We start from the raw sequence: 24449 nt of genomic DNA, 5'->3' as shown, positions 1-24449 counted from the left end.
AGCCTGGGCAACAAGAACAAAACCATCTCAAAAAAAAAAAAAAAAAGAAAAGAATACGTTAATGGTAAACCAAACATCATATATTCTCAATCATAAATGGGAGCTAAGCTATGAGGATGCAAAGGCATAAGAATGATCCAATAGGCCAGGTATGGTGGCTCACACCTATAATTCCAGCATTTCGGAAGCCGGAGGGCAGATCATTTGAGATCAGGTATTCAAGACCAGCCTGGCCAACAAGGTGAAACTCCATCTCTACTAAGAAATACAAAAATTAGCCAGGTGTGGTGGTGGGCGCCTGTAATCCCAGCTACCCATGAGACTGAGGCAGGAGAATTGCTTGAACTCAGGAGGTGGAGGTTGCAATGAGGTGTGATCGTGCCTGGGTGACTCCAGCCTGGGTGACGGAGGGAGACACTGTTTCAATAATAATAATAACAATAACAATAATGATATGAAGGAGTTTGGGAACTCAGGGGAAAGGATGGGAGAGGGTAAGGGATAAAAGGCTACATATTGGATACAGTGTACACTGCTCGGGTAATGGATGGACCAAAATCTCAGAAAACACCACTAAAGAACTCATTCATGTAACCAAACACCAGCTAAAACCTATTGAAATTTAAAAAATAAATAAATAAATAAATAAAAAAGAATACTCACAGACAGTTTCCAAATTCTGGAGAACTCAGGTAGAGAGAAAGAAATATGCACCAATTTTTGGTCACAGGAGTGTACTTTACTCAATTGCTAAAAGCTATAAATAGATCAAAAGAAAAAAAGGTTTTCTTGACTCTGAAAAACAAAACAAAAAGAATCAGTAATGCGGCCAGGCACGGTGGCTCACGTCTGCAATCCCAGCACTTTGGGAGGCCGAGGCAGGCAGATCACGAGGTCAGGAGTTTGAGACCAGCCTGACCAACATGGTGAAATCCCGTCTCTACTAAAAATACAAAAAAATTAGCTGGGTGTGGTGGCACATGCCTGTAATCCCAGCTACTCAAGGAGGCTGAGGCAGGAGAATCGCTTGAACTCAGGGAACGGAGATTGCAGTGAGCCGAGATCGCGCTACTGCACTCCAGCCTGGGCGACACAGCAAAACTTCGTCTCAAAACAAAAAAAATGGTGAAACAAGACAACAGTTATCTGTGGATGACAAAAGTCTTAGGACAGCCACAGTTAAGATGAAATCCACAAGAAACCTGGTCATCTCTGTGGCACACTATCATTTTACATAACAATCGTAATTTTTTTTTTTTTTTGAGACGGAGTCTCACTCTGTTACCCGGGCTGGAGTGCAGTGGCGGGATCTCAGCTCACTGCAACCTCCGCCTCCTGGGTTCGAGTGATTCTTCTGCCTCAGCCTCCTGAGTAGTTGGGACTAAAGGCGCCCGCCACAATGCCCAGCTAATTTTTTTGTATTTTTAGTAGAGACGGGGTTTCACCGTGTTAGCCAGGGTGGTCTCCATTTCCTGACCTCATGACCCGTCTGCCTCGGCCTCCCAAAGTGCTGGGATTACAGGTGTGAGCCACCACACCTGGCCTGTAAAAGGCGGTTTTCTAACAACTGGAGCAGGGGCCGTTTTCTCAGGACGAAGGGGCTCACCCAGTAAGGATGAGACCAACACACAGCCCCACCCTGGAACTGCTCCATGTCCAGTCTGTTGTTATATGAAAGACCACAATTCAAGCCATTTATTCCTGAAATATTTACCTACCATGAGTCAGGCATTCTTCTAGGTTAAGGGGTCCAACGGGAACAACACAGAAGTCCCTTGTGGAGCTGACCCCGTGGAGGAGACACTTGGGGACTAAATGACACATTAGACCTGGGCCAGGTTCTCACCTTCCACTGGCCCCAGACCCACCTCTCACGCCTCCTGGCCCTCCTCTCTGCCTGGAGGCCGGGGGGGGTGCGGAGGAGCGAGAGGTCAGGGTGTTGGCTCTGGGGATCCCTCTGCTCTGATGAGGATCTTCCCCTTCAGAGACCTCAGTTCAGCCAGGGTGGCCCCTCCTGTGGCTCCAGTTCTCACCAGGGTCCAGTCCTCCCACCCCTTCACCTTCAGTGCTCCAGGACCCCTTAATTAGGCCCATTCCTGCCATTCGACCCTCTTTGTTCACCCCTCCCCTGAAGGCACAGTCTCCTGATGTGGGTGCTGAGTGCTGCACAGAAAGCAGCTCTGGGAGGAGAGTCCAGAGCACGGGGGGACAGGAAGGGTCTCCTGAGGGTGATGCCGTGGGATATCTGCAGGGAGGACGCTCAAGCGGAGGGCATTCCCCGGACTCCAGTGTTCTAGGAACATTAGGGATGTGGTGTGGACGGGGCAGATATAACAAGAGGATAGGAAGGACAGCGTGGCGCAAATGATCACACGGACAGGACGAGGAAGACCCGAGGCAGCAGCAGACATGAGGGGCGCTGGGCTCTGGGCGTGTTCTGAAGGTGCAGCTAGATTTGCTGTCAGAGCAGATGTGGGCCTGGGAGGCGCTCAGGCCCTGGTGTTTGGCCTGAGCGCCTGTGGGTCGTGGTTGGCATCGCCGACATGAGGGATGTGGAGAAGCAGGGCTGGGGGTCAGGAGCTCAGCTCCACATGTATGGAGTTGCAGGTGCAAGCCAGGCTGTGTTCAGGCAGCCTCCCAGGAATCCCATCCCAGAGTGCGTGCCACATGGCTTTTCCCTCCCTGCCTGCATCTGGGCTGGCTCTGGGTCTTGCCTGAACCCACTGACTATGGCATAGTGATGCCAGGCCTGTGATTGACATGGGCCTGGCACATTTAAGAATCAGTGCCGGCCGGGCGCGGTGGCTCACGCCTGTAATCCCAGCACTTTGGGAGGCCGAGGCAGGCGGATCACGAGATCAGGAGATCGAGACCATCCTGGCTAACACGGTGAAACCCCGTCTCCACTAAAAATACAAAAAATTAGCTGGACATGGTGGGGGGCACCTGTAGTCCCAGCTACTCGGGAGGCTGAGGCAGGAGAATGGCATCAACCTGGGAGGCAGAGCTTGCAGTGAGCCAAGATCACGCCACTGCACTCCAGCCTGGGCGACAGAGCAAGACTCCATCTCAGAAAAAACAAAAAGAACCAGTGCCATATGCAAGAAGTGGTTCCAGCCCCCGCCCCACCATGCGAGGGGTTGGCCGGGCAGCCGTGCAGAGGACAACCCCAAGAGTGAGGCGTCAGAACTTGCAGTTGGCCCGTCCCAACACTGTGAGGAGCAGAACGATCCAGCTAACACGCTGTATCTAGAGAAAGGATCCCGTGCTGTTTCAGGTAGATTTGGGGTGATTTGTTACACAGCAGCAGCTGGCGGAGGAGACACATCCCCGGCCCCATCCACGTTGGAGATGTCAGGGCCAGGACTCGAGATGGCAGCTTCTGGGGCTTGTAGTCCTTGCATCTGAAGCTGGGGCCCGCAGTGCCCATGGCCTGTCTTCTTCTGCGCCCATTGCCAGGCTGAAGGGTGATTCAAGAAGGGGCTGCTCTCAGGGTACCACTGGGTGGAACCTGGTAGACGGAGGCTGTTGATGCCCCTCAGCTCCAAGGGGCAGGGTGGCAGGGAGGCAGCTGTGGAGGGCTGGGCAGTCGGCCTCTCTGGGCTCCAGGCTCTTTCCCTGTAGGAGGATGTGGGGAACCAGGTGAGCGGCTCCTCGGGCCATGCCCTGTGTGGCTGGACACCAAGTATCGTGCACCCCAGGCAGGGGCTGCCGGGGGCGGGTGGACTGATACGTCCCTCCTGGCAGCCCGGGCCTGGGTCCTGTGGCCGCATCTCCCTGACCCCAGCAGCCCCTCCCAGGGCCCAGCCCCGAGACACTCAACACACCGTCTTTTTCAGGGAGCACTCGGGACCCCCTTCCCTACCTCCCTGATTCTGACCCGAGGCTTCAGGTCTGATGGCAGTTTCCACCGCAGCAGGGACCACCTGCCCCAACTTTCAGCCTACAGACAGGTGGGAGAAATCTCCGGGTTGCAAGCCGCTCTGTGGGAGACCAGGGAACGAGTGTGGGGTTATTTCCAAGTCGGGAGGGCTGCATCTCGGGGTCTGGAATGAGGTGCTTTCCGTTCCTTCTCCCGGGCTCCCCGTTTCCAGGGTTTCCCCACGGGCTGTGCCGTGAGACACCTTCCAGCCCCCAGAGCAGGCCTCTCTCAGCCACCAGCCTGGGAGAGGATGAGCTCTTGCCTGTCCACCCGGGCCTCCCTGTCAGCCCCTCACCCACTGGACACAACTTTCCAGAATAAAAGGAAATCTCTGGCACCAAGCAAGGGTATCTGACAGCAATAGATTTATTAAGTATCCCCGAAAATAGAAACACAAACCAGTAAAAAACAAAACCGTAAAACGCCAGGCCTGGAGCTGCGATAAGACAGAGACAGGAGCAGCTCACACGTGGCCTAGGTGGGGAGGACGAGGCCATAAATACTGCAGGAGGGTAGCAAGGGAGCCGTAGGGCGAGGGGATAGCAGGGTACGGTGTCGGCAGCAAGATGGCTCTTGGGGTCAGACACTGCTGGCCTCGGCCCCGGCCGCCACCTGCCTCTCACTCCAGCTGCAAGCAGCTTCACTTGGGGCCCTGGGCCTCCGACTCCTCCTCGTCGTCTTCGTACATCTCGCCCTCCTCCTCGGCCGTGGCGTCCTGGTACTGCTGGTACTCGGACACCAGGTCGTTCATGTTGCTCTCGGCCTCGGTGAACTCCATCTCGTCCATGCCCTCGCCCGTGTACCAGTGCAGGAAGGCCTTGCGCCGGAACATGGCCGTGAACTGCTCGGAGATGCGCTTGAACAGCTCCTGGATGGCCGTGCTGTTCCCGATGAAGGTGGAGGACATCTTAAGGCCGCGGGGCGGGATGTCACACACGGCCACCTTCACGTTGTTGGGGATCCACTCCACGAAGTAGCTGCTGTTCTTGCTCTGGATGGCCAGCATCTGCTCGTCCACCTCCTTCATGGACATGCGGCCCCGGAACACGGTGGCCACCGTCAGGTAGCGGCCGTGGCGCGGGTCGCAGGCGGCCATCATGTTCTTGGCATCAAACATCTGCTGGGTGAGCTCGGGCACGGTCAGGGCCCGGTACTGCTGGCTGCCCCGGGCTGTGAGGGGGGCGAAGCCGGGCATGAAGAAGTGCAGACGCGGGAAGGGCACCATGTTCACCGCCAGCTTGCGCAGGTCAGCGTTGAGCTGGCCTGGGAAGCGCAAGGAGGTGGTGACTCCGCTCATGGTGGCCGACACCAGGTGGTTGAGGTCCCCGTAGGTGGGTGTGGCCAGCTTGAGGGTGCGGAAGCAGATGTCGTAGAGCGCCTCGTTGTCGATGCAGTAGGTCTCATCCGTATTCTCCACCAGCTGGTGGATGGACAGCGTGGCGTTGTAGGGCTCCACCACCGTGTCTGACACCTTGGGCGAGGGCACGACGCTGAAGGTGTTCATGATGCGGTCGGGATACTCCTCACGCACCTTGCTGATGAGCAACGTGCCCATGCCGGAGCCCGTGCCGCCCCCCAGCGAGTGGGTCAGCTGGAAGCCCTGCAGGCAGTCGCAGTTTTCACACTCCTTCCGCACGACATCCAGGACGGAATCCACCAGCTCCGCACCCTCTGTGTAGTGACCCTTGGCCCAGTTGTTGCCGGCCCCACTCTGACCTGTGCAGGGAGAAGAGGGGTAGGAGACAGGGGTCAGGGACTCTGCAGTCCAGACCTCCAGCCCCTGCCTGAACATCCCAGGGCAGCCGTGGCAGCCCCGTGCCTGTTCTGTCTTCTGTAAAGTAGGCCCCACTGAGCACCCCTTCTTATACCCGCCGTGGCTTCCCTGAGCCGATGCTGCTGAGTGCTCAGGACGAGGGCTCTGGACAGGGTCTTGAGAACTTGGGGTCACACCAGAGCGAGGCTCTGCCTCCTGAAGGGATCCTGGGTGAATGGATCAGCCCTCCTGCTCCAGCATACCTTCCTTCTGACTGGCAGTGCCAGGAGCCCAAACAGGCACCCCAGAATCCCTGGCAGCTGGGGGCTGGATGCGAGTTGGCATCTACCAGCTGGATGTGCTGGGGTCGGGCAGGCAGAAGTGAAGTGAGGCCCTCCTGTTTCTGTAGCTCCTGGACCCCGGAGTCCTCTGGAGGCCCCGTTCTGTCTCACCAGCTCTCTAGCAATTCTGTAAGCTTCTGTCTGCTTTACACTTCATTCCACTTGAAATGCATGAGTGGTTTCTGTTCTCCCCACAGAACCCCTTCTCTGGGCCTCCAATGCCCAGCTGTAAAATGGAGAGATGAGTTCCCACCCTTCAGGATCATGTGAGGAGCTGACCATTCCTTGTTTCTGACAGCCGCCCCCGTCCACCGAACTGGGCTTGCCTGTGATGGGGTCTGCCATCAGAGCATGGAGCACGGGAAACTTACCAAAGATGAAATTGTCAGGCCTGAAAAGATGTCCGAAGGCCCCTGAGCGGACGCTGTCCATCGTTCCGGGTTCCAGGTCAACCAGAATGGCCCGAGGCACGTACTTGTGAGCTGAGGGGAGAGAGGGGCTCGGTGATTTGGGTTACAGAGGGCCAGAGCCTCTCCCTCATTCTTTCTAAATTCTGTGCCCGCGTGCCATCCTCCTGCTCACATCCTAAGAGCCTTTACTCTGAAGTCAGAGAGTCCTGGACCAAAGGCAAGCTTCAGCAACGTTCTTCACCCTTAAGCCTCACTGTGTGTAAGAACGGAGCAGGACAGGACAGAGCAGGACAGGACAGAGCAGGGCAGGATGAAGCAAGACAGGCAGGATCAAGTCACACGTCCACCAGATGCAGGGGCTCATGCCTGCACTCCCAACACTTTGGGAGGCCAAGGCAGGTGGATCGCTTGAGTCCAGGAATTCGAGACCAGCCTGGGCAACATATCGAGACTGTCTCTATTAAATTAAATAAAATTTTAAATCACATGTCCATGTGGGCAGGTGGGTGTATCACCACTTTGATATGGAAATCACTTTACACCAGTTGCTAAATAGCCCCTGACTAAGCCCTCCAGGTGACCCCTTCTCTAGGCCCTCTTATGGCCTCCAAAGTCTCCGGACTGCCCCATCCCTGTCTGTGCCCCTGGACATGCAAAGGCCCTCAAGGCACTAATATGTTTGGCTCTCACTTTTGTGACTGTGATTTACTGTCTATTTATTCTGTGCGTCTGGATGCCTGACACCCAGTTACACCTGCTGGCATCTCAGCTAACCCAACCCATGGGAGGACAGAGATGCTGAGAGCTGGTCAGTCCAGGTGCTGAGACCTGGTCAGTCAGATGCTGAGAACTGGTCAGTCCCGGGCTGGGATAGGGAGGCTGGGGCAGGCACTCACAAGAGGCCTCGTTGTAATAGACGCTGATCCGCTCCAGCTGCAAGTCCGAGTCGCCCACGTAGTTGCCGCTGGGGTCGATGCCATGCTCATCACTGATGACTTCCCAGAACTGCAAACAAAGTGGGAGAGAGGGGTCGGCAGGCGGCCCATAACCCCAGCCAGGTCCTTTCCCTTGTAAAGCCTTATAGCCCTCGGTACAAAATTAGGGCTTTTGACCCAAGGCCTCCACTAGCCCCATTCAGAAGAGAGCCCCACACTCTGTTATCTGTCAGAAAATTGCTATAATAAATATGCACCTTCACACCTGCACATCCAGTCTGACCACAGCTCCAGGGTGAGTCAAGGTTCAACAGACCCACACCCAGGCCCCCAGGCCCAGCTGTGCACCTGCTGGCAAGGGCCTGGGCCAGCTGATTCCTCCATGAAGGGTGTTGGTAATAAACACCTTGAGGGTTAGTTTTTACTATCCCCTCTTTTCAGGAAAGGGAACTGAGACACAGAGCAGGTAGAGACACCCACAGTAGCTGGCAGAGCAGGGTTCACAGGCCCGGAGCTCAGGATCACTTTTGGCTGCTACACCTGCCCCTCCATGTCAGAGCAAACCATGTCCAGTGATGGTGCCGGGACATTACTGGCCTCAGCTGACGGAACTCATAGGGACGCTGAGAGCCAGTCACATCAGGGACCCCCAGCTGGGTCTGCAGAAGAGTCCTTGGGGTCCCAAATGGGAAGTGACTTGCCTGAGGTCACCCAGCCTGTCTGTGTGGGGCTGGCATCGTCCCAGCTCCCAGGGGTCATCCTCTCTCTACCTGCCACCTCCACCTTTCTCCCCCTAGAGCAGGTGCCTACAGTGCTTCTCAGACTCTGCTCTCATGACAGCTGCCGAGCGGAGCCTAGACTCAAGGGCTGGGCCTGCTGGGTTCACAGACCCTTCCTCCACCCTTCCCAGCTGTGTGACCTTGCACAGGTCACTAGGATTCTGTGACTCAGTGCCCTCATCTGTACAACGGGCATGATGACAGCAGGTCTTTTAGAGATGAAAGTGGGTTAATCTGTGTAAGGCATATAAATGGTATATGGCAAACATAGAACTATTAGCACATCTGTGTGCACACAGAGACCCACACCCCTGGGTGAGAGCAAGGCCTTCAGGGAAGTTGCCACCTCATCTTGGGACACACTCTGATGGCCAAGTCTGCTGCGTCTGGGAGCAGTGTCTGCAGGCAGCAGGCCTCCTGGGACACATGCTGGGAAGGCTTCCCGGGGCTGCCTGACCTCTCCCAATGCCCCTTGCCCTTACTCCTCAGGAGTGACTTTTAGATGAGCTGACGGGTGTGAAGGCCTCAAGAAACAAGGGGCTCTACATGTGAGTCCCGTGCTGCAGAAAAGATTCCTCAAGAAAAAAGCAGGTTAGAAAACAATTTGGTGGGGCCGGGCACAGTGGCTCACGACTGTAATCCCAGCACTTTGGGAGGCTGATGTGGGAGGACTCCAGGAGTGCAGACAAAGATGTGCTTTGGAATGGAGACACAGGAGATGTGTTTTAAGATGCCTCTAGTAGGCCAGGTGCAGTGGCTCACGCCTGTAATCCCAACACTTTGGGAGGCCGAGGCAGGTGGATCATGAGGTCAGGAGATCGAGACCATCCTGGCTAACATGGTGAAACTCCGTCTCTACTAAAAATACAAAAAATTAGCCGGGCATGGTGCCGGGTGCCTGTAGTCCCAGCTACTCAGGAGGCTGAAGCAAGAGAATCGCTTGAACCCGGAGGTGGAGCTTGCAGTGAGCTGAGATCATGCCATTGCACTCCAGCCTGGGTGACAGAGTGAGACTTCGTCTCAAAAAAAAAAAAGATGCCTCTCGTAAAGGGGTGACTTTAGTGGAAACTGCTGTGCAGGAGGCAGGACTGGGTGGTGGCAGGACTGGGTGGTAGCAAGCATGAGAAGCATGAGTCTAGGAATTCATATCAAGACCCCATCTCAAAATAAATAAATAAATAGAGGCCAGGTGTGGTGGCCCACGCCCGTAATACCAACAATTTGGGAGGCCGAGGTGGGCAGATCACCAGAAGTCAGGAGTTCAAGACCAGCCTGTCCAATATGGTGAAACCCCGTCTCTACTAAAAATACAAAAATTAGCCAGGCGTGCTGGCTCACGCGTTCCAGCTACTCAGGAAGCTGAGGCAGAAGAATTGCTTGAACCCAGGAGACGGAGGTTGCAGTAAGCCAAGATTGCACCACTGTACTCTAGCCTGGGCAACAGAGCGAGACTCTGTCTCATAGAATAATAATAAATAAATAGAATGAAAACCGCTTATAGCTGGGCACGGTGGCTCACCCCCGTAATCCCTGCACTTTGGGAGGCAGAGGCGGGTGGGTCATGAGGTCAGGAGTTCGAGACTAGCCTGGCCAAAACAGTGAAACCCATCTCTCCTAAAAATACAAAAATTAGCCAGGCGTGGTGGCGCGCACCTGTAGTCCCAGCTATTCGAGAGGCTGAGGCAGGAGAATTGCTTGAACCCGGGAGGCAGAGGTTGTGGTGAGTTGAGATTGCGCCCCTGCACTCCAGCCTGGGCAACAGTGCGAGACAGAAAGAAAGAAGGAAAGAAAGAAAGGAAGGAAGGAAGAAAGGAAGGAAGGAAGGAAGGAAGGAAGGAAGGAAGAAAGGAAGGAAGGAAGGAAGGAAAACTGCTTGTGCCAGGCACGGTGGCTCATGCTTGTAATCCCAGCACTTTGGGAGGCTGAGGTGGTGCATCATCTGAGGTCAGGAGTTCAAGACCAGCCTGGCCAACATGGCGAAACCCTGTCTCTACTAAAAATACAAAAATTAGCTGGGCGTTGTGGCGAGCACCTGTAATCCCAGCTACTTGGGAGGCTGAGGCAGGAGAATCACATGAACTCAGGAGGCAGAGGCTGCAGTGAGCTTACGTCATGCCAGTGCACTCAAGCCTGGGCGACAGAGGGAAACTCTGTCTCAAATAAAAGAAAGGCAGAAAACTGCTTGTGGGTGCTTCTCTATATGTGGGTGTCTCTGGTAGATGTGTGGAAGGCTGTGCCTGGGGAGGGGCCCCAGATTGGGAGGAGCTTCTTCTCACAGGTGCCCTGTGGTCTTGTTGAGATTTTATCACGTGCACACGGTAGCTTGTCCAAGAAAATTTGTTAAAAAATAAATGTTTTTAAAACCTTAAGAATAAACATAGTGTAATTATTGTAACATGGACAGCATGGACATGGCCCGCCTCTGCTAATAGTGTCTCGGGATGCCTGTTCACCCTGAGACTGTCATCAGAGGCCATCTCTCCACAAAGGTCAGGGTGGGTTTCTTTCCACCTTTTGTGCATTTTTGTCATTGCTAAGTTTTATTCTTTTTGCATTAAGTTTTTAAATTATAAGAATGAATCAGGCTGGGTGTGGTGGCTCATGCCTATAATCCCAGCACTTTGGGAGGTCGAGGCCGGCAGATCACCTGAGGTCAGGAGTTCAAGACCAGCCTGGCCAACAGGGCAAAACCCTGTCCCTACTAAAAATACAAAAATTAGCCGGGCGTGGTAGCGCACCTGTAATTTCAGCTACTTCAGAGTCTGAGACACGAGAATCGCTTGAACCCAGGGGGCAGAGGTTGCAGTGAGCTGAGATCAAGCCACTGCACATCAGCCTGTGGGACAAGAGCAAGACTCTTTTTTTAAAAAAAAAAAAAAAAAAAAATGCTGGGCGCGGTGGCTCACGCCTGTAATCCCAGCACTTTGGGAGGCCAACGCGGGCGGATCACGAGGTCAGTAGTTCGAGACCAGCCTGACCAACATGGTGAAACCCCATCTTTACTAAAAATACAAAAATTAGACCGGGATGCAGTGGGTCACGCCTGTGGTCCCAGCACTTTGGGAGGCTGAGGCGGGCGGATCATGAGGTCAGGAGATCAAGACCATCTTGGCTGGCACGGTGAAACCCTGTCTCTACTAAAAATACAAAAAATTAGCCAGGTGTGGTGGCAGACGCCTGTAGTCCCAGCTACTTGGGAGGCTGAGGCAGGAGAATGGCGTGAACCTGGGAGGCGGAGCTTGCAGTGAGCCAAGATCATGCCACTGCACTCCAGACTGGGCGACAGAGCGAGAGTCCGTCTCAAAAAAAAAAAAAAAAAAAAAATTTAGCTGGTGTGGTGGCAGGTGCCTATAATCCCAGCTACTTGGGAGGCTAAGGCAGGAGAATTGCTTGAACCCAGGAGGTGGAGGTTGCAGTGAGCCGAGATCACTCCACTGCACTCCAGTCTGAGTGACAGAGTGAGACTCTATCTCAAACAAACAAACAAAAAAATCAGCTGGCTATGGTGGCTCATATTTATAATCCCAGCACTTTGGGAGGCCAAGAGAGGTGGATCACTTGAGTTCAGGAGTTCAAGACCAGCCTGGGCAACATGGTGAAACCCCATCTCTACCAAAAAACAAAAAAATTAGTTGGGCATGGTGACGCATGCCTATAGCCCCAGCTACTCAGGAGGCTGAGGTGGGAGGATCACTTGAGCCAGGGAGGCGGAGGTTGCAGTGAGCCTAGATCATGCCAGTCCAGGCGACAGAGTGAGACCCTGTCTCAAAAAAAAAAAAAAAAAAAAAAATACAGAAAGGTCACGGAGGCATTAGGGGCTTGTCCAAGCTTCCCACCTACTGCTTGTCTCCCTAACGCTGTCTTCGAGGATCCTCCATTAATTTAGTTGCTGGCAGTCCACTTGGGTCGGGGACCTTGCTCCCCAAAGCACTGGGACACCCCAAATTTATGGTTCCAGGGAACCCACAACCACCAGCCCCTGTAAAGGAGGGGTGGAGAGAGTAACACATCTATGGGAAGTCCTCTGCAGAGCGAGGCACAGGGCAGCAGGAGCAATGGACCAGAATGGATTCAGGGCCCAGCATGAGCACAGCTGTGGGCCAGGCGCTGTGCCTCGCAGGACCTGTTTTCTCATCTGTGAGATGAACGTGTGAATGGTGCCCACATCCCGGCCTTAGCACAAAGCTTGACATGAAAACATTCAGCACATGTTGGCTTCATTTTGTTCAAAGGTTTTAGGTAATATTTAAAGTTTTAAAACCATATGCACAGGCCACTTAAAAAAAATGGACCAGAAGGATAGAAAAAGAAATTTGTTCCCACTTGGATAGAGAGAGGTGGCTAGATGGGCACTAGGCTTATCTGCAATATTTCAGTTTTTTTTTAACCAGGAGAATATATTAATTGCTTTTGTAGTTAAAATTAATGAAATTATAATTTGAGATAAAGTAATAAAATATATTGTTACTTTTTTTTTTGAGATAGGGTCTTGCTCTGTTGCCCCGGCTAGAATGCAGGGGCATGATCTCAGCTCACTTTAACCTCTGCCCACCTCCCCCAAGTGATCCTCCCACCTCAGCCTCCCAAGTAGCTGGGACCACAGGCCGGCATGCCACCATGTCCAGCTAATTTTTTTTGTTTTTTATTTTTTGTAGGGACAGAGTCTTGCCATGTTGCCCAGGCTGGTCCTGAACTGCTGACCTCAGGTGATCCACCCACCTCGGCCTCCCAAAGTGCTGGGATTACAGGTGTGAGCCATCACACCCGGCCTATGTTACGTATTTAATAAACAATAAAATATAATTTTATAAACTAAATTGTTAACATCACTACAGAAAAGGAAATCGGCCGAGCGTGGTGGCTCACGCCTGCAATCCCAGCACTTTGGGAGTCTGAGGCAGGTGAATCAACTGAGGTCAGGAGTTTGAGACCAGCCTGGCCAACATGATGAAACCCCATCACTACTAAAAAATACAAAACATTAGCCCGGCGTGGTGGCGGGCACCTGTAATTCCAGCTACTCAGAGGGCTGAGGCAGGAGAATCGCTTGAATACAGGAAGTGGAGGTTGCAATGAGCCGAGATCATGCCACTGCACTCCAGCCTGGGCAACAAGAGCGAAACTCCATCTAAAAGAAAATAAGAAAAAAAGAAAATTGTGGCCAGGCGTGGTGGTGAGCGCCTGTGGTCCCAGCTACTCGGGAGGCCGAGGCTGCAGCGAGCCGAGATCACGCCACTGGACTCCAGCCCGGGCGACAGAGCCAGGCCTCGTCTCATAACTAAAAACAAAAATCTAGAAACACAAAGCAGATCCCGGCGTTCGAGGCCAGGCGCTCGGCCCGGGCGCTGTCCTTGGTGCTGACCTCGCGCAGCGCTTGGGGTCCTGGGGAAAGCAGGGCCAGGCTTTGAGGGCACTGGCCAAGGCAGGTGGGAGCGGGGGTCCCCGATGAAAGGGCTGCGAGACTGGGGACTCCAAGCCCCTCCAGGACCCGAATGCGGTTCCCGCCCGGCCCGCGGCTCCGCAGGTCTTTCGGGCGAGGGGGCGGGGCGAACCAGGGACGCCGTCTCCCATTGGCTGAGAGGGCCAGGCCCCGCCCCCCCCTCCACGCCCCGCAGCTGCGAGGAGGCGGTGCCGAAGCCCGCGCGGAGGACAAAGGCCCCCCCCCCGCCGCTGCAGGCGCGCCCCGCCCCGGGGAGGGTGGAGCACAGGCCCCAGGAAAGGAAACCCCGGGGGTCCAGACTCAGCTCTGCCGCAGTGGGGCAGCGTCCTGCGTCCCGCGGGCCCCGGTGTTTCTGCACAGCCCGGCCCGCCCCTGCCCCCCAGGGGTGACTGCAGGCGGCCGCTCGGCTTTCCGGGCTTCGGGTTTTCTCATCCTCCGGGCGGGCTGCGCCCGGCTTACAGCATCCCCGCGAGATGCTGGGGGCTCGGCTCCCAGCGCAGGGGTGACGGCGGTGAGTCGTCCGCGCTGCCGCGTGACCGCCCGGGACCCGGCTTTGCTCCCGGCCTCGAGTCACCCCGACTTCCCTCTGCCCAGAGTGCACGGGCCTTCCTGCCCAGCCAGGCACCGCCCGAGGACCCCAGACAGGGAAGCAGCCGCGTTGCCCCCCTACCAGCTGCGGGAGTGGAGGCCGAGAATGGCCAAGGAACTTCCCATTGATTCCACAAGGGCAGCAGAGGAAAGGAACACCCTCTTGCCGCCCCCCCACCCCCGCCCGAGAAAATTCCCTTCACTGTTGTTTCCATTGTTAAAAAGAATCAGATACTATTAATATTATTTTGAGACAGGATCTCGCTCTATCGCCTAGTCTGGAGTACAGTGGTGCGGTCATAGCTTATTGCAGCCTCGACCTCCCACGCTGAAGCGATGCTCCCATCTCAGGCTGTCAAGTAGCTGGGACAACAGGCGCGGCCCACCACGCCAGGTTAATTTTTTTTTTTTTTTAGAAACGGAGTTTCACCATGTTACCCCGGCTGGTCTTGAACTCCTTTGCTAAAGTGATCCTCCAGTTTCATCTCCCAAAGTGCTGGGATTACATGAGATTCCTCATCCACCGTGCCCGGCCAGGTATTGATTTTTAAAACAAAGTAAATTAAGAAAAAACAAACAACTCAAAAGGAATAAAAAGTAGTGGGCAAACTAAGAGCTCCAGTGTTGAGAAGCAGAGCACAAGGCAGCCAAGGACACGGTCCGGGGCACAAGGGCTCCCTCTGCTACCCGTGGAGCCTCAGGGGATGTCTGCCTGTGGACCTGACTTCTAGGTCCCAGCTCTTGCCTGATAAGTGCCTTGTGGGACCACAGCTCTGGGCCCATCCCAGCCATAGAAGGAGAAACCCCAGGTGGGCCCCAGGGCTGCCGGCCCTCCCTCCCCCCAGCGACCCCTGACCCTCCAGGAGCAGATGCTCAGGGCAGGCTTGGCCCCAGTGACCACATTAATGAGCCCTCAGCCCCTCCCATCAGGCCGAGGCAGCTGTCAGAGGCTGCTCCGGGAGTCCTGGTTTGATTTGAGGCCACTGTCCCCCAGGCCTCCCCTCCCCCAGGCTCTCCTTGGCAGGCACAGCTGTCTCCTTGGGTGATTAGAGTCTCCCCACTACTGGGCCTCCCACCCTCAGAGGCGCCTCCACCCGGAGCCAAAGTTGCAATTTACATGTCAGCCACGTGGCTGGCCCTGTTGTAATTAGCTTTTTGTTCCTGCCTGGTTTCCATGGCAACAGCCTCCGGAGGCAGCCTTTCTCTGGCCCCTTCCCCTCCAGGACCGTCTCCTCCACCCCCTCCTTCCCAGCATCAGCGCTGCACCAGCCCAGAGCTGGGTCCCTGGCCTTGGTCCTGACAAAGCCAGCCTCCCCCATCGCCCGTTCCCCAACACTGTTCGGAGGGCAGATCCTTTGGCAAGCAGCGCCCCCCAACCGCCCCGCCCGAGCCCCAGGTTGGCTCCTGCAGGGGATGAGAACCAAGGGCCAGCCCAGCTCTCTCGCACCTGCTGTGTGACCTTGGGCCAGGGACAGCCTCCCAGGACCAGGGGACACGACGTCCCCTTAATGATTTAGGAGGGGGTCCCTGCACAGCTGCACCAACGCTCCTTCCTGCGTGGCCCCAACATCTGCGAGGTGGGCTAACAATGGAGGGAGGGGCGCGCCACGGTGCAGCCTCCACACTCCACAGCCCGGCTTTGTTCCCACATCCAATCCCCAGACTGGTAGACCCTGGGTGGGCGCGGTCAAGCCCCGCGGGGGTTGCCCAGGAGCGGCTGCGCCGATGGAGAGCCTGATCCCGGACCAAGGTCATCTCGAGTCCAGGCCCAACCCCTCCAACAAAGGGACAGGGTGGAGCTAGGACTCCGAGGGGTGTCGGAGCAGGCTGGGGACATCGGGGCGGCTCTAGCCTCTCGGGGGACGTTCGGCTCCTCCAGTGGGGGGTTCGGGCCGAGGAAATCACGGCTGTGAGGAGAACCCCCCACCCCACCCAAACCCGCCTACCCCACCCGTCTCACTCAAGGCTCTGCCGCGGTCCCCCAAAAAAGGGCCACGCCCAGACAGGGCTCCCAGCTGCACCTGCGGAGGCCCGGTGGAGGGGGTGCAGGTGTGGAGGGGGCGCAGGTGTGGAGGGGGCTGAGGCTTCGCGACTGACGTGAGCTGCGCCTCGACAGCCCGAGGTCACCTGGGCAGGGGCAGAGAGGTGAGGGCGAGAGTCCCAGGGCGGGGGCCCCGAGTCCCGGCCGCCCGGCGCCGCGCTGGGCGCATCCCTTTGTTGCAGGTTCGCAGGGGCGGGGGCAGCGAGGTGCGGCCCGCGGGGCACGGCGCCTCCCTCCTCCCGCCCCGGGGCCCGGGACAGGCCGGGGCGCGCAGCCTCACCTTGGCCCCGATCTGGTTGCCGCACTGGCCGGCCTGGATGTGCACGATCTCCCTCATACTGGGCGCGTCTGGCGAGCGGCTGCGGACGGGCGCGGGCGGGCCGGGCTGGCTGCTGAGGGTCGGGGACCGCGGCCGCGCGCTCTTATAGCTGCGGCCCCGCCCTTCGCATCGGCTGATGTCACCGCGAGTGGCCAATCGGGAGGCGCCGCCGCAGAACCCCGCCCGGCCCGCAGGCTCCGCACCGCGCGTCCCCGCCCGCATGCTCGGCACCGCGCGTCCCCGCCCGCCGCGCGCAATGCGGCGCCCCTCCCGCAGCCAAGGATCCCCCAGCGCTGGGCCGGGCGCGGTCTGGGGGCCCTGCGCACTCGAAAGGAGGGGCTGCCTCCCAGAGGAGCTGGCTGTGGGGGCGCCGGGCTCCAGGGAGGACAATAGCCCCTCTTGGCCCTGGGAACCCCGCCCCCAGCTACCATCTCGGTTCCGCCCTTGCGACAGCCCCACCCTGCGGCTTTGTAAGGAGGGTCTTTTTTCCCCACGCCGGTTTAGAGACCAACCCGCACCTTCCCACCTCCCTGTCTTTTGGCAGACAAGGTGCTCTGAGCTTTGCCGGTTTTGGGTGGGGGAGGTAGGTAAAGGCTGGCGCAGGCCCTGAACCCACTGAGAAGAAACAAAGCATCCGATCAGAGCTCGGAAGGGCGCGGACACAGAGGGGTGGCGGCGGCCGAGAGCGAGCTCCGTGGGTCGCCGGCTTCCGCAGTGGGTGGGGGGGCACCTGACCCCCTCCACCAAGGGGCTGCCATGAGACTCCAAAGGAGCTTTGTGGGCCCGGGCGCGCACAGCACCTGGACGTGCCACTGCCCGGTGCGCATCGGTGTCAGGAATTGTCACAAGGACGCACAAGCCAGGCAAGAACCCGGCCAGGGTGGGGGAAGGTGGGCAGCGGCTTCTTTCTGACTCACTCTCTGAGGTCGGAGACTGCGTGCAGGGGGGACTGGGGGAACGACTGGAGATGCGTTTACTGGTCAGAGAAGGGAGGGAGCAAAGGACTCGCCGGCACGGCACTGACCTCCTCCTGGGCCAGATATTACAGTGACACCACCTTATAACAAGGGCCTTCTGATATTTCAATAACAAAAATCCTTCAGGAAGGGTCTGACAGTGCACGATGTACAGACGAACCCCACCCCGCCCCCAAATCCGCATTCACTTCACAAAATGAGCAGCTGCGAACTTGCCTGTGGACGCCTGTGTCCGGTCTGTGTGCACAGGGCTGTGTGTGGGTGGCGTGGACCTGTACCTGTCTCTCTCTTTTCTCTCAAGAAGCTCTCCAGTTTGGAAAGTCGAGAAATGGATCTTTTGTTCTCAAGAGATGCCCCTCCCTGCCCCACAGTGTGCTCGTGTGGCTGTGGCTGGGGTCTAGCTGCCTGGGGTTCCTCCCTGTCCCTGTTCAAGGGAGTCCCGGGTGAGCGTCTGAGGTGCCTCCCTGTCTCCACGAGGGAAGAAGTTTTGCAGCCTCAGGCCAGCCAGCTCCTGCTCCATCCTCAGAGGGCTCTGGTGCCAGGCTTAAGGCTGACTCACCGTCCGGTCTCCCAGCAGAGGCGGGCCCTGCCAGGAAGCAGCTCCCAGTCCTGAGGCCGGCAGTCAGGGCTGGAGCTGAAGCAGGGGTGGGGCTGGCCAGGGGGCTGCTGACTGAGCCTGCCTAGGAGTCGGCTGATGGCGGCCCTGCAGCCTCCATTGAGCCTGTCCCAGGAAGGGGGCTGACTGAGTGCTCAGTCTCTGCAGAGGAAATGGAGGTGGTCTCTTCAGCGAGACGCCCAGGTTTCAGCAGAGGGATGGCCCAGGGGCTCCACTCTGCCTCATCCCCATCTTCAGAGGCCTCACATCAAGCATTTCCCAGGACTGGCTGAACACAGACCCCCCCCAACCCCTTCCCCACCTGCCTACTCCCAGAATGGCAGTGCTGGGCAGACAACAAACCCAGCCCCCAGCCCGCCTGCACTGAGCCCCCTTCCAGGCATCTCAGAGTGGACAGCGATGGTCCCATTCACGGCTCATCATGGTGGAGGGACTCAGGGCCAGCAAAGGGATGTGTCCCGGCTGAGGTCACATGTGGTCACAGGGAAGGCTGGGCACCCGCCTCTTCTGTAGCTAGGACAGTGTCAGAGTGGAGGGGACTGGGGCCCTGCTGCACCTGCTCGTCCTTCCTCTAGGCTGGGATTTGTAAGCACGGAGAAAAAACTGAGAAGCAGGGTCGGCGCAAGCCTGGCTGGGACCTCCACACTCCCCAGGCATTTGGGGCCTCAGCCACGTTTTCCGGGACTCCTTTCTTCCCTCTCTTGACTCTCACCCCTGTCCACCTTCCCCTCCCCCGTTCCTCCACCCGCAACCTTCAAGCACTTTCTGGAAGGGGCTGAGGTGGGTGATGCTGAGTCACATTTATTACCAGACTTTCCTGGCCCCGTGCTCGCAGGCACTGGTCACTGAGTCAGGCATTTGCCAGGGCTGTCTGCCTGGGTGACTGCTGCAGGAAAGCAGGCTGAAGCCCCAGCGCCCAGTCTGAGCCTTAGAACCGGCCCTCAGGAGGGCTCAGCTCCACAGCACTTGCGAGGCTCCTGCAAACCTGGTCCCTTGGCCTGAGGCAGGGATTTCACTTCCTGCTGCAGGGCTGTGAATGAAGCTTTCTGGTCACAAAGCCCCATCTCCTGGGGCTGTTGTGGGAGTAGCTCTTGGCACACTCTTCCACCCAGAGACTTCACATCCCAGCTGACAAGGGCACGGGTCCTGAGAGCTGGCAGCAAAGATGGGGTGGGGTGGATGCTGCTCAGTCATTGGAGCAGGTGGAGTGTCCCAGGAGTGGGCGGAGAATGTCTCTTCAGGAGCCTGAGGTCGGCCCCTGGTGCCCGGAGCCTGAGGCCCCACAACCTCCCCATGTCCTCCTCCGTTCCCCACGACTGCTAGTGAGAAGTCCTGCCTGGAGTTTTGCAGGGACCCCCTCCCTGGCCCCAGGAGGGTCCGCGCTTCAACACCTTCAGAGGTCGTTTAGTCCATCCTCTTTGACAAATGGGGACCAGGGAGGTAAGGGACTGCCCAGGGTCACACAGGAACCAGGCCACACAATATCACCACCTCCCTCAGCCCAGCACACTTAAAGCCGCCCGCAGCGCGCTCACCAGGAGCATGTCAGCACCTCCTTGAGCGTCCTGCGGAGCTCCTGGCTGCGGAAGGCGTAGATGAGGGGGTCGATGATGGCATTGCAGATGATGAGGGCGAGAAAGAGGTTGAAGTTCTTGAAGATGCAGCTGCACGTGGGGTGCTGGGGGCAGAGGACGATGAGTGTGAGATGCAGAAAGAAGGGGCCCCAGCAGAGGAAGAAAATGCCCAGCAGGATGGTGAGGGTGACAGCGCCTTTAAGGCCAAAGCCTTGGTGGACCGGGCGCTGCCTCTTGTGGAGCCGGGCGATGCCCTGGGCGTGCTGGCAGGCCCGGGCCAGCATGTGGACGTACAGCACGGCCATGAGCACCAGCATGGCCAGGAAAAAGACCACAAGGCACAGCAGGACGGCCGCGTGGTCGTAGTAGGCAATGAAGAGCGTGCTGAAGAGGACACTGGCCACCCAGATGGCCGCGATGGCTCGCCGTGCCCGCGGCAGCGTCACGATGCTGTGGTAGCGCAGCGCGTAGAAGATGGAGATGTAGCGGTCCACGGCGATGGCGCCCAGGAAGCAGAGGCTGGACAGCATGGAGCTGCAGGTGATCACATCAATGACATTGTCCAGCTGCTGCACCACGGCAGCCCGGGCCGCCAGCGCACCGGCCTCCAGCAGGAGGATGACGGCCGTCTCCAGCACGTTGCCCCCGCTCACCAGCAGGTCCGACAGGGCCAGGCAGCAGATGAAGCAGTACATGGGTGAGTGCAGGTTCCGGTTCTTGGCGATGGTGGCCACCACCAGCACGTTCTCCACCAAGCTCACCAGCCCCAGGCTGAGGAAGAGCCCGTCAGGTATGGACACCTCCAGGCACCAGGCTCCTGTCTGGTTGGCAGCCAGCCCCAGCTGGGGGATGGCTGTGGGGGTGGAGTTGAGGGAGCCCAGGAGTCTTCTCTGGGATCCCTGCACAGCCATAGTCCTGTCCAGGAAGCAGGAAGGGGTCATTGGAGGCCCCCAGGTCCCCACAGTTCTCCCCCTCCAGGTGTCCTGCTTAGCTCATGATGCTGCCAGGGGGCCTTGGGTGTCTCCCACGCCTGCCTCCTTCCATCTGGGCACCCCCAGATCTGCCCTCACACCCTCTCCCTGGCTGGACAGGTCAGCCCAGGCATGGCCCAGCCAGTCCAGACACCTCCTGGCATCAACCCCCTGGGCTCAGGGATGCTCACAACCAATGTGGACAAGCCTGGTCCTCAGCTCCCTCCCTGCCTCTTCCCTGCTGGCTGCTGCTCAGGTCCCCAGGACATTTCGACACCTCTGGACCCCTCCTGTCCTGGCCTGTCTCCTGCCTCCCTGGGCCAGCGTTGCGCTGAGGTCCTGGGAAGAATGGAGGCTTTCTCTGCGATTTTAAAAGTCATCCTCGGAGCCCCTCCCACTGAGGGCGGCCACATGATGGGCACATGCCGGGGGCGTGAGCACCCACCATGGCCTGGCCTGCCACCAGGCGGCGCGCAGTACCCAGGGGGTCCCTCACACAGCATCTCTCCTTTATGTTAAAAAACACCACAGTCTGTCCTGGTCACCAGGGCCCCCACCTAGCCTCCCCTCTAGGAGTCCGGAGCTTCCCCGGAACCTGCCCTCTCCAGAGGCTCCTCTGCCTCAGTCACTGGCCATGGATGGCACCTCTAGGCCCCACCCCTCACCCCGCCTCACATCAGCAGCTCAGTGAGGACAGGGGCCCCCTCTGCTCTCAGCCAAAGCATGCATGGAGCAGCAACTCAGCTGTCAACGTTCACGGCAGACTTGGGGGCTGGACCAGGGAGAACTTTCCAATAATTAAAGTTCTGGAAACTGAGTGAGCCCTGCAGGAGTTGCACATCGCTGGGGGTGAGGGGGCTTCCGGCCAGGGCAGAGCGTGAAAGTGTCCAATGCTAGTGAGCCCTGGAGGGGTTGGTGCTTTCAGGCATCTCGTAGAGCCTGAGGCCACTCTGGCGCCTGCCCCCAAGGGCCCAGCCTCGCCCAGCCAGAGTAGCGACCCCCTCAGCTGCAGCCCTGGGGCTGGAGGTGTCGCTTCGTGGGAGCGGACCGGCTGGGGGGCACCCTGGTGAGGTCTTCGGGGACCCTCCAGTCATCTCATCGCTCATCCTCACAGGGGCACCCGGGACGCTGCACCCACCCTCCCCGGGCGGTGCGCCATTTCCGCTGCGGAAGGCACCACAGGCCCTGCACCAACAGCCACATCAAAGGCAGACCTCTCGCCTCCAGCCAGCTGTCGCACGTGGTGCTCCGCAGGCGGTTCACAGCAGTCGGGCGTGGCCCCAAAGCCCAGCAGGGACGGTGGGGAGGGGACCTGGCACCCACTGCAGGCATCTTCCTGGGTTCACTCCAGGGCGTTCCCAGCACTTCCTTGCTGAAGACTGCGTCTGTGCTGACAAAAACCTTCTGAAGGTGGAAGCGGGAGGGGGATGGAATCGCTCGTCCCATTTACAGGGGCAGGAAAGAAGGCAACGGTGCAGGCACCGCATCAGGGTCTTCAGTTTGTGTCTGTGATGTTCGAGTTAAAATCCATCCTGTCGCTCGCCCGACTGGCAAACTCTGACCGTGAAATGCTCACACCACTCGCCACCTCCGTGTGTGAGCACATTAGTATTATCCATATTTACTGGTACAGTAAATATTAATCACTTGTTACATCTGCATTTTACAATTTATAAATCTTTAGTTTTGCTTTAAAATTTTTTATTATTGTCAGGCACGGTGGCTCAGGGCTGTAATCCCAGCACTTTGGGAGCCCAAGGTAGGTGGATCACCTGAGGTCAGGAGTTCAAGACCAGCCTGGCCAACATGGAGAAACCCCGTCTGTACTAAAAATACAAAAATCAGCCAGGTGTGGTGGCGGGTGCCTGTAATCCTAGCTGAGTCAGGATAATAGCTTGAACGTGGGAGGCGGAAGTTGCCATGAGCCGAGATTGCACCATTGCACTCCAGCCTGGGCAACAAGAGCAAAACTCTGTCTCAAAAAAAAAAAAAAAAAAAAAATTTTATTGCTGGGCAGGGTGGCTCACCCCTGTAATCCCAGCACTTTGGGAGGCTGAGGCAGGCAGATCATGAGGTCAGGAGTTCGAGACCAGCCTGGCTAATATGGTGAAACCCCATCTCTACTAAAAATACAAAAATTAGCCAGGTGTGGTGGCATGCGCCTATAGTCCCAGCTACTTGGGAGGCTGAGGCAGAATTGCTTGAACCCAGGAGGCGGAGGTTGCAGTGAGCCGAGATCACACCACTGCACTCCAGCCTGGGAAACAGAGATTCAGTCTCAAAATATATATATATATATATATATATATATATATATTATTTTTATGTATTTGAGACACAGTTTCACTCTGTCGCCCAGGATGGAGTGTAGTGGTGCATTCTTGGCTCACTGCAACCTCTGCCTCCTGGGTTCAAGCAATACTCATGCCTCAGCCTCCCAAGTAGCTGGGACTATGGCACCCACTACCACACCTGGCTATTTGTTGTGTTCTTTGTAGAGATGGGGTTTCACCATGTTGACCAGGCTGGTCTTGAACTCCTGACCTCAGGTGATCCGTCCGCCTCAGCCTCCAAAATGCTGAGGTTACAGGGGTGAGCCCCCACACCCCATCTGCTTTAAATTTTTTTTTTTTGAGACTAAGTCTCGCTGTCACCCAGGCTGGAGTGCAGTGGCATGATCTTGGCTCACTGTAGCCTCTGCCTACCAGGTTCAAGCAATTCTCATACCTCAGCCTCCTGAGTAGCTGAGACTACAGCCGCGTGCCGCCACGCCCGGCAAATTTTTGTATTTTTTAAGTAGAGACGGGGTTTCACCATGTTGGCCAGGATGGTCTTGATCTCCTGACCTCGTGATCCTTCCACCTCAGCCTACGAAAGTGCTGGGATTACAGGCGTGAGCCACTGCGCCTGGCCCTAAAATTTTTTAATTGAGGTACAACATACATAAAAATGCACCAATGATAAATATGCAGGTTGAGGGATGACAGACCTGAACCAGCCACATAAGCAGCACCAAACCAACAGATACAGCGTTCCCACCCGGAACAGCCCCAGCTAGCCACTGCCAGCCCATCTGTCTATCACGTGAATGGTGTCCCAGTTCACTCTCCGGCTGAGATTTGCCCATGCCGGTGGCTGCAATCCTCTGCCTCAGACTGCGGTGTCCACGGCGTGAACAGACCACGTGGCATCTGGGTGGCTTCAGACTCCCTATCAGCGATACCATCTGATGGACACAGGTGCATCTGTGGATTGCCACCCGGGGGACATGGGCAGGGACCTATCTTCAGCTTTGGGAGACTTGGTCACACCATCTTCAAATTGGCAGACCTGTTTCTGGTAGCACACGTGGCCCCAGGCTGCTCAGAGGAGAGAGCGCGCCCTGCCGACACCACCACAGGACCTGGTGTCCAGCCGCAGCTACACAGCCTCGGCCTCAGCCCAGCCTTTTGCCTCCCATGACCTTTGCCCCCTCACGCTGTGCTTCCAGCATGAGCACAGGGGAGAGAAGGGCCCCAGGGTGTGAGGAGGAGGCCGAGCCTGCCTCGGGAAGGAAGACGGTTCCACTGGTGTGAGGGCCGTGGCTGTATCCCTGCCCCAGGAGCCCCCCGACGTCCACAGCACCTCACAGACCCAGACCCCGCTCACCTCTGGCCATGAGCCGGTGAGCAGCCCCTGCCCCAGAGCACCGTGTCCTCGCATTTCAGGGACGTTCGTGTTTGCAGCTTCACAATGAGGCCTTTGAGATGGACGGCGGTTAACCCCAGCCTCGATTGCCACCCC

General features: G+C 57.2%; 1 protein-coding gene across 1 annotated transcript; it reads right to left on the bottom strand.

Annotated features, from left to right (window-relative positions):
- Positions 1-4265: 4265 nt before the first annotated feature.
- Positions 4266-22887, bottom strand: LOC100441382 (uncharacterized). The gene is given in 8 exon segments (XM_054534428.2): positions 4266-5638; positions 6388-6498; positions 7323-7431; positions 16490-17504; positions 18065-18226; positions 19064-19263; positions 19265-19274; positions 19657-22887. Coding segments are annotated over 8 exon segments (3663 nt in total). The 5' UTR covers positions 20637-22887; the 3' UTR covers positions 4266-4562.
- Between the last annotated feature and the right edge of the window lie 1562 nt (positions 22888-24449).

Source organism: Pongo abelii, chromosome 18 (genome assembly GCF_028885655.2).
Source record: "Pongo abelii isolate AG06213 chromosome 18, NHGRI_mPonAbe1-v2.0_pri, whole genome shotgun sequence".
Lineage (NCBI taxonomy): Eukaryota > Metazoa > Chordata > Mammalia > Primates > Hominidae > Pongo > Pongo abelii.
Note: the sequence above shows the minus strand (reverse complement) of the source record. Positions and strands in the feature narration are given on the sequence as shown.